The sequence below is a fragment of the Glycine max genome, chromosome 11 (genome assembly GCF_000004515.6).
Source record: "Glycine max cultivar Williams 82 chromosome 11, Glycine_max_v4.0, whole genome shotgun sequence".
Classification (NCBI taxonomy): Eukaryota; Viridiplantae; Streptophyta; class Magnoliopsida; order Fabales; family Fabaceae; genus Glycine; species Glycine max.
In genome coordinates, this window is record NC_038247.2 from 39,068,733 (window position 1) to 39,083,835 (window position 15,103).

The 15,103-nt window shown below is 31.0% G+C and overlaps 2 protein-coding genes across 5 annotated transcripts; both read left to right on the forward strand.

The window, feature by feature from the left end:
* The first annotated feature begins 4,756 nt into the window (after positions 1-4,756).
* LOC100799715 (cytochrome P450 78A5) lies at positions 4,757-7,014 on the forward strand. The gene is made up of 2 exons (XM_003538503.4): positions 4,757-5,821; positions 6,158-7,014. The coding sequence occupies exons 1-2, from the start codon at positions 4,865-4,867 to the stop codon at positions 6,767-6,769; spliced, it is 1,569 nt and encodes a 522-aa protein (XP_003538551.1). The 5' UTR covers positions 4,757-4,864; the 3' UTR covers positions 6,770-7,014.
* Positions 7,015-9,271: 2,257 nt separating this feature from the next.
* On the forward strand, positions 9,272-13,776 carry LOC100798665 (CTD small phosphatase-like protein 2). 4 transcript variants are annotated; one of them, XM_026124285.1, is made up of 8 exons: positions 9,272-9,456; positions 10,119-10,273; positions 10,354-10,515; positions 10,748-10,884; positions 11,209-11,299; positions 11,430-11,885; positions 12,573-12,910; positions 13,306-13,776. In XM_026124285.1, the coding sequence occupies exons 3-8, from the start codon at positions 10,359-10,361 to the stop codon at positions 13,513-13,515; spliced, it is 1,389 nt and encodes a 462-aa protein (XP_025980070.1). In that variant the 5' UTR covers positions 9,272-9,456; positions 10,119-10,273; positions 10,354-10,358; the 3' UTR covers positions 13,516-13,776. The 4 variants fall into 4 exon arrangements, with proteins under 4 accessions (XP_025980070.1, XP_025980068.1, NP_001352060.1 ...); XM_026124283.1 differs by lacking the exon at positions 10,119-10,273 and having other exon boundaries at positions 10,320-10,515; NM_001365131.1 differs by lacking the exon at positions 10,119-10,273 and having other exon boundaries at positions 9,311-9,456; positions 13,306-13,746.
* The last annotated feature ends 1,327 nt before the right edge of the window (positions 13,777-15,103 follow it).

Genomic DNA, 15,103 nt, shown 5'->3' on the forward strand with positions numbered 1-15,103 from the left:
ATACTTTTTTATATAAAAATAAGACCTCACAAACCATAAATAAATTACCATTTTGCACAACTAATAAAACATTATTCGTTGATCAAAATAGTATAAATATAAATGCTTAAAAATAGAAAATATACTTTTTTATATAAAAATAAGACCTCACAAACCATAAATAAATTACCATTTTGCACAACTAATAAAACATTATTCGTTGATCAAAATAGTATAAATATAAATGCTTAAAAAATAGACAATATACTTTTTTATATAAAAATAAGACCTCACAAACCATAAAAAACTAACCTTTGATAAACCTTAGTCTAAAAAAGATTATTAGCTCCTCGTTAGAGCCGTAAAAATACAGTTGTAAAAGAGAAAGAAAAAAACTAAAAGAGAAAAAGAGAGATTTTTAACCTAACCATACGAAGAGTTATCGAAGTGATAAAAGTCTTTCTCCAATGTTTTTAAACATTTTATTTATATTTTTTAACAATAATCGCATTAAAGTTAAAACTTATAAGTTAATGCATATTACTCAAATCTCTCTAGGCAAACTATGATGGTTCACTTTTTTTGTAATTAAGGTTTAAAAATGTTTAATTACTATTTTAATCCCTAAATTTGAGGATATACCTTTTTTAGTCCTTAAATTTTTTTAAAAAAAATTTAATCCCTAAATTTTGACAAATTTTTTTGTCTCTGATATAATAAATTGACATTTTATGAGAGATTTTAACACTTTGTGACTGGTTTTTTTTTTAATGCTTTGTAATAGTTTTAAAATACAAATTCAAGCGGTAAAAAATAAAAATTAATTTATGACAGTTAAAAACTGTCACAAAATATCAATTTATTACGTTAGAGATTAAAAAGAACAATTTATCAATTATTTTAACACTTTTTAAGTTTAGGGACTAAAAAAACCACACACTCAAACTTAAGATACTAAAAAGTATTTAAGCCTTATCTTTGAAAGTTGTTAAAACTAGTTTGACAAGAAAATGGATTGATTTTGAAAATTAAGTCATAATACTAATTTATTCTGAATTTGCATTTTAAACCGTCACAAGGTACTAAAAATCAACGTAAAATGTCAATTTATTATGTTAGAGACTGGAAAAATAATTTGTCAAAATTTAGGAACTAAAAAAATATTTTTAAATTTCATGAACTAAAAAAACGCACTCCTTAAATTCAGGGACAATAATTAAACCATTTAAAAACTGAGCCTAATACATAATAAAATAAATAAGATTGAAAGCTTCCTAACTAAAGCTTAAAGGTTCAATAATAATAATAAAAATTAAAGTTATGTTCAACAAAATATTTTAGTTAACTTTTTACTTTTTTTTTGTACTGGTGGAAAAATTCATTTGATTGTCTCAATAAACAAGTTTTTTTATTAGCTAGAAAACTCATTTGATTGTTTAATAAATAATTTTTTTTAGTAATTTCTTAATAGTTTTTAGTATTTTTTTAAATGCTAATTGAACTAGCTTTTTTTTAAAATGTTAACTTCTAAATTTTAATTTTTTATATTTTTTTTATTTTTATCCTCAATATATTTATTTATTTTCTTATTATCTTTTTAAAATTAAACATGATTTTATTATATTTTATTATTTTATACTTTTCATTTACTTCAAGAGTTAATTTTTTTGAACATTTATAATTTAATAAGCTAATCTTTTAGTTATGAGTTAATTTTTTAACTTTTAGTGAACTTTTAAATTAATTTTGTGAAACATAACCTAAAACTTAAAGGTAAAATAAAATATACTAAGCTAGTCTTTTAATGCTCCACTAATATTGCATATTTTACAACATGATCTTTGCTTCTTTGATTCCTACCTTTAATTAATTAAATTTCATTTCATCCCAAGTTAATATTCTCTTTTCATACATAGAAAAGAAAAGAAAAACAATAATGTGAAAAAAGATATAAAAAAATATATGTAATTTTTTAAAAAATAATCTAAAATATCCTAAAATTATGTAATTTTAATTCTCAAGTTCCCATGCCAATTAAATTAATAAAAAAGTACATTAATTATATGCAGCAAACTCAATTCTAAAAGGTAAAAAATGTAAAAATGCCCAATGCCTATTTTTTCACTAGTAACAATAAAATAAATAGGGGAATACGTTAAAATTCTTTATGAAAAATATATATCTACAGTCATTCCTCCAATTAAACCTCAAAATAAAATAAAATATACTATGAGCTGACTGCGGCATTGTCTGTCAATATGCTCCAAAAGTCTCCATAACTGAAGAATTAACAGTGTTATTCCCCCAGGCCGGGTTGCTAGGGTACCCACTAGCCTTGGAAAATTTATTGTATGGATATGGAATCAAGGATAATATGCAACCATGAACCTACCTGGCAAATGATCAATGACCATCTATGAACGATTTCATTTGAGATATTGACATATATAGGAGACCACTACCTGATAACTAGCTAAAAAGTGTTATTCATATTAAAAAATTATCATTGTTTTTTTTGGCTGGCGAATTCAAATTGTTCGACGAGAGAAAAGTTGCTCAATTCCAGGATAAAGACATACGCCATTGGTTTAACAAAAAAACTCTTGACATATTATAACCAATAAATTAATTTTCACTAATAAACAGGACTTTGAATTCAAGCTAGGCAAGTTTATAGGAAGTTGAACAAATTTTAGTTAGCACATACCAAAAAAAACTTAGTCTTCACCACCTATTATAAGCTTAAAAAGAATTACTAGTTTTAATTAAAAATCTTTATAATCATGTATGTATCCCGAGGTTCAATTATCATCCCCGTTCTTTTAAACAATTTTTTTTAATTATATATAAATTATGTGTAAGCTTGCATAGTGTATATTTTTTACTGTCCCTGTTTTTTAATATATTAATAAAAAAAATGTATATTATTTTACCTTAAGATGCATGAAGTGCATATATAAAAATCAATTTTGAAACAGCAGCACACTGTTGTAATTAAACTTTGATAGTTACATCTTGACAAAGTGGACGACTAGATTTTTTTTTCATTCCAAGCGTGATGAAGTTGAGGATATGCATGTATCTGCTGATTGCTCACACTGCATTATTAAAAGCGCCAGACACTGGTTAGATTCTGAGATAAATAGTTTCTTAATTTAAGCGTTCGTGATTTCGTGGTTGTGTATGTAATGCATTATTTTTTATAAAGGTGTTTATAATGCATTATTCAGAGCTGAAAATATGACTATATATATATATAAATTAATTATTTCCAGTATATGGCAATGAAAATAATGCCATGTCATGGCATATCATTGTAAAGCATGGTTTTTTTATGAAGTAATTAAAGAAAAACATGCAATTAAAGTATATATGCCATACAGCTTGTGCTAAAAAAGAATCTTCGGATATATCAAGGATATAGATATAGATATAAATATATATATATATATATATATATATATATATCTGGACACTGTTGATAAACGTTAATTTTATTTCACCATGTCTATCACTCCACGGTATTTTTTTTTTTTAACAAACGAGTGGGCACACTGGTACAGGGTACAACTGTCTAGGTAAAGCTCACCTTGACTAAGATCATAATTAATAATGCCTATATTTGTTGAACACAGAAGAATAATCTAGAGTCCTTGACTGATGAAGTAGCTAAATGACACATACTCCATTATGTGTTATTGTGTTAGTGTTATACTAATATAATTTATACATATATGATATGATATTTATAAATAAATAAAGTGGCACAGGAAATCCTACCCATGTTGTTTCTGGGTTCTGGTTCATATTACGCCTGCTATATGCTATAGGCAAGTGGAAACTTTATGCAATCAACCATATCAGGGATTGATCGACCTCGAAGAAAAGCGTCACACTATCAATCATTCTTTTTATACAAATTGATCTTGTGAAGAATATCACACATATATACCAAATCTCGTGTAAAATTCGAATCAATATATATGTTAAAAAAGAGAGTAGATAATGCGACTTCGTACTAATTTTTGTGACATGAGAGTCTCAGTATGAAAGCATTCAACATTTTATATTTGCTCATTCTCTGCCTCTAAAGCAACTAGCAGAGGCAGCAGAGAGACTGTATGACTTATGCTCATTGTCGACCATGTACCTATAGTCTTAAAAAATAATCAAATGATTAAATTACGACATTAATTCGTTCCTTACAAAGTGATTATTGTTAATTCGATGTGATTGATGCGGTATGGTTAGCATTGACAACCGAATCATGTTCCACAATCAACACTAATTAGTATTAACCCTTGAGCTTATCGGATTATGTGCTTGATTAACCCATTGTTAAATACGAAATTTCTGTATTTTAGGGATATATTCCAGTATAGTGATTAAGCAGAATAGGGGTATTTAATGATCTGCTTCGAACGAATGACTCATCTTATTCGTGAAAGTAACTTGCATCCATGTTAATTTAAATATTCACGATGGAACAAGATTTGAAGAGGGACTCCTTTCTAATAAATTACCAGCTGTCTTGGTTCCCTATTCCTGATGTGTTATCTGAATGAGAAATTTGTTACAAAAGTATTATTATAACCAACATATAGTACTAGTGTACTACAAATTTCAAAAGTTCTTACTATTAAAATATTTAAAGTCATAATCCTTAGACCTATAGCCGTGGAGCGTGCAAGTGAAGTGCTTAACCATGGTTATGTAATTAACCATAGATCCTTAACCTCAGCCACTTCCAAAAGTCTATATATACCATGCATTGATCCTCACATGTTGTAGCCCATTAGTATCATCTTCCCTCGTATACTTCCCCTCCTCAACTTTGTTTTGTTTTTCATGTACGCTTTTTGAATCATCTTACGTGCTCCTAATCATGATTCCAACACTTGTTTGTATTGGCACAACAATATTCCAAAGCACCCTCTCTTCTTACTCATTGTCTTTCATCTCTCTTTTTCTCTCCACGTCACTCGCCCTTCTTGCTATTTCCCTCAACTATTGGCTTGTCCCCGGAGGTTTTGCATGGAGGAAATATCACAGTCGTTACAAAGGCCATGCAAAAGTCTCTGGCCCAATGGGCTGGCCCATATTGGGAACTTTACCTGCGATGGGCCCTCTAGCCCACAGGAAACTTGCTGCCATGGCCACTTCACCAAAAGCAAAAAAGCTCATGACATTGAGTCTAGGAACAAATCCAGTTGTTATCAGCAGTCACCCAGAAACCGCAAGAGAAATTCTTTGTGGGTCGAACTTCGCTGACCGACCCGTTAAAGAATCGGCCCGAATGCTCATGTTTGAGCGTGCCATTGGATTTGCTCCATATGGGACTTATTGGCGCCACCTACGTAAAGTGGCAATCACCCACATGTTCTCTCCAAGGAGGATTTCTGACTTGGAGAGTCTCCGACAACATGTGGTTGGTGAAATGGTGATGAGGATATGGAAGGAGATGGGGGACAAAGGGGTGGTAGAGGTTCGAGGCATATTGTATGAAGGGTCTTTGAGCCACATGTTGGAGTGTGTGTTTGGTATTAATAATTCTCTAGGATCACAAACAAAGGAGGCGTTGGGTGATATGGTTGAGGAAGGGTATGACTTGATTGCCAAGTTTAATTGGGCAGACTATTTTCCTTTCGGGTTTTTGGACTTTCACGGGGTCAAGAGAAGGTGTCACAAATTGGCAACTAAGGTCAATAGTGTGGTGGGTAAAATTGTGGAAGAAAGAAAAAATTCAGGGAAGTACGTTGGACAAAATGATTTTCTTAGTGCCTTGTTATTGTTGCCTAAAGAGGAAAGCATAGGTGATTCAGATGTAGTGGCTATCTTATGGGTAAGTACACCATTTTTATTTTTTTTTTGTCAAATGCATGTATTATTAAGATTTGTGAGTATTAATATTCTAAATTTCACATTCATGTTCTAAATAAATTCTAAATTACTGCATGTTTACAGTTCCAACCAATGTTTACTCTAACAGAAAAATGATGAAGATTTAATTTATAACTTAAAAGACAAAAAAATAATAACACTTAATCACGTGTATCACGTAAAAAGTGGTTAGGATTATGGTGTTCTAGGACCATATAATATTTTTTTTCCTACTAAAAGAGTTTCATTGTGTATAAAAACTTATATATTGTAGCATTATTTTGGATGCTTTGTGCAGGAAATGATATTTCGGGGAACAGACACAATTGCTATACTTTTAGAATGGATCATGGCCATGATGGTTTTACACCAAGACGTACAAATGAAAGCTCGTCAAGAGATCGACTCATGCATCAAGCAAAACGGTTACATGCGAGACTCAGACATTCCAAACCTCCCTTACCTCCAGGCCATAGTGAAGGAGGTTCTCCGATTGCACCCACCAGGCCCATTACTTTCCTGGGCTCGCCTCGCAATCCATGATGTCCACGTGGACAAGGTCATCGTGCCAGCTGGCACAACTGCAATGGTTAACATGTGGGCTATATCACATGACTCATCCATTTGGGAGGACCCGTGGGCCTTTAAGCCCGAAAGATTCATGAAAGAAGATGTGTCGATCATGGGGTCGGACATGAGACTTGCACCATTTGGTGCAGGACGTAGGGTGTGCCCAGGAAAAACATTAGGCTTAGCCACAGTTCATCTATGGCTTGCACAACTTCTTCACCATTTCATATGGATTCCAGTGCAACCCGTGGATCTTTCAGAATGCCTAAAGCTCTCGCTCGAAATGAAAAAGCCTTTACGATGCCAAGTGATTCGCAGGTTCAACACCATAAGCTCTTGAACTCAACAAGATAAATTAATGCACAATAAAGGATATCATTATCGATGTAACTGTTGTGATAAAAAAAAATTAAAGTCTTTGATTTGGGTGGAAGTTATGTAATGTTGTAAAAATATATCAAGTATGTAGTATGCGTTGAGCTCAAGATAGTCCAAGAAATGGGCTAATGAATGGATTGATACTATCTCTCTTTGAAAGTACACCACGTACAATATTGGATCTAATAAAGTCGCATGGTTTTTGTATGTCTTACTGCCCCCTCCATTCATATTTCGATAATGTTTGAATCGTGTTTCATAAACAAACTAAATTCATTTAATATTAAATAAAATCAATAAAAAATACTTAATTGTGGATGAAAAAAATGAATAAACTAGGATAAAATATAATTTTTAACCCCTTGTTTCTTTTAGATATTTTATTCTAGTCTCCCCATTTTTTAGTTGAAACATTTTGTTTTCCCAAAAATTTATGATTTTAATTTTTGTGATCAATTTTAAATGTTGATTTGTTATTTTTTTTCAATAATTTAATCTTAACAATAATTAAATAATTTTAAAAAATATATTTCACACATCGCTAATTTATAAACATGTATAAGTCAGTATTAACATAATACACATTTAATATTTAAAATTTGTCATATCATGATTTTTTAAAAGTGAGAAATGAATTATCTCAACTAAAAATGGAAGACTAAAATGACAAATATGAGAAAATAAGAGAATGAAAATTGTATCTTAACCAATAATCAAAATTGCATAGTTACAATACTTAGGGGCTAAAAATGCATTGCTATTATTATTATTTATAAGTGGTTATCTTTTTAAAGATTATTTAAACTAATTTGAAAACTTTTTTTTCATTTTTTTCCTTGTAATTATATTTTTTCTTAATGTAAACAATAAATACTAATTTGAATACTTAACTCAAATTAACTTGAGTTAAATAAAAGTAGTTTGATTTTAATTAATTCTTTACATATACATTTATTTAAATCAAACCAATGTGATAAAATCAAAAGAGTTTAACTCAGTTATTTCAGTAATATGCATGAGTGTTATAAACCTTTTGATATAATAATTTTTAAAAAATTGTAAGCTCATTTTATTATTAAGTTGTCATGTTCAAGAATCAAGTTAATAATAGATTATATTTTTCGATGATCAATTTGATATTAAATTATAAAATTTATGAATTATTTTGTTATTAAATTTTTTGCAAGACTAATTTTTCATATTTTTTATGCATTTATGAATTTAATTTTTTTTTCATCTTTTAGAGATTAATTTATCTGTGTTCCACATTTTCAAGGATAAATTTGATTATTTATTCCAAAAATTCCTCCTTGTGGAACAGATAAAATATGTGAGGAAAGAAAAAATGAAACGTGCCCCCACACTAATATTCTTTCTCACAAATTGGAATAAAAGGTTTAAATTAATAAAATTACTATTATACCCCTTAATGATAACAATAAATATAAGTAGAATTATTTTTTGATAAAAATCATTTTTATTTCAAAAGAATATTTATTTTTAAATTTAATCATATTTTTACATTTATGAGTTTTATTGACTTTTGTTTACTTTCCTGTTAATAGTTTTTTTTCTTTTTTATTATGTAATATAGACGTTCACTTTAAATAAATAAATATTTTTTTAATTTAATAGATAAAATAAATATTTTATAAGTTACTTAATTTTAATGTAATCTTTATTTATATATTTTTATTCCCTTTATTATATATCTTTTTTACTTAATGGTATCTATATCATTTGGTAAATATTCTTCTTAATGATATCTATTTTTTTCTTATTAATCAAACAAAGTGGGAAATTTCACTTTTAAGGATTTGTTCCTTTAGCGTGAAAGATAAAAAAAATGAAATAAACAATAAAATAATAAGAGATTCATGATTTTACATTCTATTTTAATTCAATTTTTTTTCTTAATTTACTTTTATTTCATTTTATTTTACTATACCGAACCAACCTTAAAACAAGGAAGATGAATTTTTCTCTAAACTCCTCTGTAGACAGATAAAAAAGAAAAATTAAATCGCTAAGCATTTGCCAAGATTTCTAATAGCTTTTGATTAGACTCACATTCACAATATCCCATTAATTGAGGTCTCCGTGAGCAATTTCAAGAAAGACGAGAGCATAAAAAAGTAAATTCAGAGAAAGTTCATAAGAGGAGGAGTTGAATGAATCTGGTTTTGAAATTCAAAATCACACAAGCGACGAGGTTATTATCAACCGTGACCGTGAGTCTGTGACGCTCACTTCCCCGGAACGGCCAAGATCTATTTTAATCGAGACACGTGTCCATTCATATGAGCGAGTAGGAACTCTACAAAAAACCTCGCGCGTATGTTTTCAACGCGCGAGAAAAGAGAAGCATTACAATTTGCAAATTTCGGTGGACAAGAATAATATTTTTTAATTAATTAATGTTATTTAATAAATTTCAGTCTGCATTATTATTTATCAACGCATCCCTTCGTCCCGATAAAAATAATTTTCCATTTTCCATCCTCCATTTGTTTTCCCTCTCACTTTTCTCATTGGAGGGAAAAAATCCAAAAAAATTTCGGACAGTGAAGAATATATCTTCTTCTTCTTCTTCTTCTTCCACCAGTGAACAAATCTAGGGTTTTAGTCTCTTCCTTCAGCTTATTTACTGTGAGTTGATTCATTCTCTTCCTTTATTTTTTTCTTTGATTTGTTTTTTTCTCGTTAAAGGAAAAAGCCACTGCGAATGCATTGCTTGCCGTGAGAGCTCATCGCTTTTGATTTTCATATCAGATATCCATGATTTGAGCTGAGCTTCTTCGGTTAGCTCACGCTCGTGTCTTGTAGTTGTTATGTTTTAGGGTCTGTTGTGTTTTTAGGGTTTTATGCGATTTCAATGTGAAGGTTCGGTTTTATCCGTTCCTTGTTCTGTTTGATTCTCAGATTTTGGATACTGATATCGCAATTGATGCTGGGTAGTTGATTTGGTGTGCTTTTAGATGTATCGGTTTTGTCTTGGTATTTTCGAGATACTTTAAGTGAGGGTGTGACTGTGGAGTTCTGTTGATTTGATAGCCTCGTGCGAGGAAGGAATGACTAATTCGTTAGACGATTAGTTAACGTAATGATGTATGAATAATTCTTGAAAATAGATTTGGTTGCTTTGGAACAAATTTTGAGTGTGAACTTGTAGTTTCTTTTTCTGCTTTTAGTCTTTCTGATGTTAGTTGTTTGAATTATAATCCTATGCGACTAATCTAGTTAGAGATGTGAACTTAGAAGTTAGAGCTCTGAATTTTTAAGCTGTTATGAAGATTCATTTTGTTTTTTAGTGTTGAGTTCTGGATATTCCTCGAAAAGATTTGCTTCTTAGTCATTACTAAGGTATCTCCATTTGGGGAGGATCTAGCCTTTTAGTTATTACTAGGGTATCTGTTTCCGATTGGCTGGGATCTTTGAAAAGCGGTTCCTGGATGCACTGTGTTAGGTTAGTCTTTCTGAACCTGTTTTTGCTGCTTTGATTACTCCTACAGAAATTAATCAGCTTGTCAAACATTCTTCTTGAAGTGGACATGCAAACTAAGAAAAAAACCTCCAGGCGAAATGCCAGTCAAGAGCGTGGCAGTCCTAAAGTTTCAAGAGCACAGAGGAAGGTCTCTCAAAATGGTCAAGCTGCTGAAAAGAAAGTCACAGACTTAATTACATCATCTGCTAGAAAGAATAAATCTCGTAAGTACTAGTGATGGTCTGTTCAGTTTTTTAAGTTAATTTGTATCAATTGTTTCAAAATGTATGATTCATAACCATGTTGCTCCTTCATAATTTGAAATTTGAAATTATTATTTTGAAATTTGAAATTTCCAGTGTGCATATATTATGTCCAAATGAATGTGTCTTTCAGCAATTAGAAAACAGTGAAATTAACTGATTTTACTTTTTTATCTTCTTGGTGTAACTTCAGTTAGCACCCTTGAGAATAAAACTAGAGAGCCTATCCCTCCAACAGATTTGAATAATGGATATGAGTTTATGGACAGTGGGACTTCTGATGCTTGTTTGGAAAATGATGCAGTTGACGGTGTTTCATTAGATTTTATGGTAATTTAACTGGACTGCCTTTTTACTTGTCTTAGTCTGTCTGTTTTCCTTTATGTGTGTGTGCAGGTGTGCATGCTACTACATAAGTTTCACTTTTTCTCAAAAACTGTTTTAAATCTTTTAAGACCTAAACTAATGACTAAAAACCTCATTTGGCAGAGTACCTGTATCTCAAATGTAGTGGTTTTAATGATCTTATATACACTGAACATGTTTAATATAAATGCTTTCTGAAAATTCAAATACTGATTTGAAGGGAATTGCCTTGGAACACTAGATATCCTCTTACATTTTTTTTCCCAATGTTTTGAAATAATACTTCAGGGTTGTAACAATCAAGCTGTTCATCTGGAGTCTGGAACTATATTTTCTCCTGGGTTTCACTTGTCCAAAAATTCTGGTGGAGTTGACAGAGGTAAATGATATTGTATTATTTTAATTATTCTTAGCTTTGAATTTCTTTTTCTGTTTGTCCATGAAATCTTCCTAATTTCAATTTGATAATTTTAAATAATTTTTAATATTTTTCTTTTGTTTCTCTCTAGTTGATTTTATCAAAATTTTTCAGAATGAAGACCACAAGAGAGTTTCTCCGTGCCAAGAAATAGAGTCACCACAGGAAGATGCAGTAGATGGTCATGTTAGTCGAGACTCTGACACTGCAATGGAGGTAGACATAAACAATTCATCTTTAAGCACAAAAAATGTGAATGGTTGCAATTCTGATTATGATGGAAATGGTCTTTCCATGGAAGTTTCTGCCATATATCTTGCCATGAAAAACTCAAAGCTTGAATGTGTTGATGAGCACAGTCAGGATCCCATGTCTTCTGAAATGTGCATAGAGGAGGATGAATTTGAGGATTTTGATGACTTTGACCCGTACTTATTCATAAAGACCTTGCCAGACTTGTCAACAGTGGTTCCAACTTTTAGACGATTGTTGTTACCGAAGCAGACACGTAGTTGCCCTTCTACTACTCTTGTCCTGGACTTGGATGGTAAGGAAAATCATATATGCATGCTTAACTGTTAAGGTGTTCATCAGAATGTTTTTTTATTTTGAGAGAGTTTAGGTATATGGATGGCCTGTTTGCTACAACAGAACTGATGCTAGTGTCCTGTTGATTTCTGTTTTGATGGCCTCTGTTCCGTGTCCTTTTCCCCTCATTTTTTTTGGGGTCGTCATTAATTTATTGTTATGCAGTTATTTTTAGTTTCATCTTTCTAATTTTTCTTATTGACATTTTATTAATATGATGGCTATGCTCTCGCTCTGCTCATACCACTATCATTCATTACTTAGATGCTTTAATTTAATGTCATCACACATCATCAGCTAGTATAGTTTCATAGAACCTATATTAAATTAGTTATGTGGGGGTGAACCATCAGCCTTGGTGCAATCTTAATGTTGCTGCTTTGTGACCTTGTGGGTTCTAGCTCATGGCTGTGCTGCCTTAATTAAATTGGTGTTGTGTCCTGAATTATGATACCGTGTGAAAATGAATGCTGGAGCCTGGAGGTAGAAACATGTTTTTATAGTGAAAAGTGCTTTAATTCTTCTTCGATGTACCAATCTTCTATTATTTTAGTCTCATTTTGCTTTTCTGTTACTCAAAATAACTAGTGGTCAAAGCTCTTGGTTGAACTGCTCATTTTATACTCTGTTGTTTTTGACTCTGCAGAAACTTTGGTGCATTCTACCCTGGAACCTTGTGAGGATGTAGACTTCACTTTTCCTGTTAATTTCAATAGTGAGGAGCACATTGTCTATGTACGCTGCCGCCCTCACCTCAAAGATTTCCTTGAGAGAGTTTCTGGTCTTTTTGAGATTATTATATTTACAGCTAGTCAAAGTATTTATGCCGAGCAACTTCTAAATGTGCTTGATCCAAAGCGGAAGATATTTCGCCACCGTGTATACCGTGAGTCCTGTGTTTACGTGGAGGGGAATTACCTCAAAGATTTAACAGTGCTTGGTCGTGATTTGGCACATGTTATGATAATTGACAATTCCCCACAGGTATTTATACGTTCTTTTGTTTAAGAGATCAATATTGCACTTATGGTTACATTTGTACTGTGCTATACTGCCATCATTAGTGTTGCATATGGAAGCCCTCGGAATAATTCTTAGATCTTTGTTGTGAAATTTTGCTGAAACACTTCAACAGTTGTGTCACTTTCCCATTTGTTGTGACTGGGATTGTGACAAGAGTCACAAGACGTTTACTCTCCCTCATTGAATATACTAATTTTTTTTGTTATTTGTAAAAAGATCTGTTAGTATAGAATAAGATTAGGAATGACTTGTACTAGTTAGATATTTGGCTTTTATTTATAGTTCTTGAAAAAATACTATGCTAAAATGTTAGTTAACACTTTTTCTGCTGTTAATTTTTTTTTCTTTTAACCTAGGCATTTGGATTCCAAGTGGATAACGGAATACCAATCGAGAGTTGGTTTGATGATCGTTCAGATCAAGAATTGCTTTTATTACTTCCGTTCTTGGAGAGCTTGGTTGGTGTTGATGATGTCCGGCCACTAATTGCAAAGAAATTCAACCTGCGGGAGAAAATTGCTGCAGCTGCGCATCCTCTAAATAGAAGAGATTTCTTATCAGAATGAATTGTGGGTTATACAATATCGGAATGAATTTTTATTAGTTTGTATGTTATAGCATTCTTGGGTTATGATTTAACGTTAGAATTCTCTTTGTTGTGGAAATTGTAATATGTATACACTGAACCAGCAAAAAAAGGAAGGGGGAGGACGAGAGTGTAAGCATGTGTTGAGTGTAGAAACGGTTTATACAATATGACTTGTGCGGGCGGATACTTGGTTGGTTATTGTCCTGGTAATAAAAATTCCCCAATTGTTTTTATTTAACCTGTATATCTTTTATGTGGGTTGACATAAACCTATGATCCATTCTCTAGATTGGGCTTCCTTTTAGAATATGTAATAGTTCTTCACGAATTGGGCATCCATAACTGTTAGTGCAACTGCACTTCGTTTATGGTTCTTTATTAGAACTTCCCATTTTATTCCGAATCTCCAATGAAAGTGTGTTTGTTTCTGCATAAAATATGTATGCTATACAATACAATAACCCCAATAAAGATAAATGATGTGTTGAAATTGTAGCTTCTCTAGTGACGCATGTTCAAGTAGGAACTAGGTAATAAGTTGAAGTCTTGGAGATAAAATAGTCTTTTCAATTCTTTTATTTTCATTTTATTTCATGTCAACAATTTCTCTATTTTAAGTTTTTCACCTGGCTTTTTAATCCCTTTAAATGCATTTCTATAACTTTTTCTTTATCGGTTTGTCTTCAGTTTTTTGGTTATTTATTGAATGAACATACATTCATTTTCATTGTCCTCATCAATTAGTCGAATAAATACTAGCCATTTTTTTGTTGTTAAAATCACATCCTTATCTATCATAATAATCATGAAAAGTTGAGTAAATGTCATAAAAACTATTTTCATCACCTTCCCCCCTAAATATGTATAACTTAAGATTTTAATCTGTTTAAATATGTATAACTTCAAAAATTTTATTTCGTTCTTTGAAAATTTACTACTGAGAAAAAAAAACTCTTCGTAAATTAAGTTATACTGCTCGTTAATGAACTATGTTAACGTACGTGTTCCATTCTATCAGTCACTTTTAGATGTTAACACATAACGGTAGACTAATTCCATAAGAAATGCAGAGATTAAATAACGCACAATGATTGATGCATGCATTAATTCAATATCACTAATGATTATATGTATGAAATTATAATTATATTACTCAGATATTAATCCATGACATTTAATTTCTCTTTTCATGTCCATCATACATTAATTCAAACACTACTCGAGCAATTAATCCATTTGAAATGCATGCATCAATTAAATGTCATACACTAATTAAGACAAGGAATGAAGGATGTTACCGCTTGCAAGAAATTCGATTCAAGGCCTAACAAACGGAATCTCTTTTGGCGCCAATTCGCTCACCAAATCTGCGTGATAACATCAAATTCAAATGCGTAACAAAAGCATGAAGGAACTTTCTGTTGCAATTAGAAATAAATTATGTAACTTCACTCACTTCCTCGTCTTATCTAATTATTTTAATATAAAATCTTAATCTTATCTAATTATTTAAGATAAAATTCTAATCATAACTTCCTAATCTTATCTAATTATTTAAGATAAAA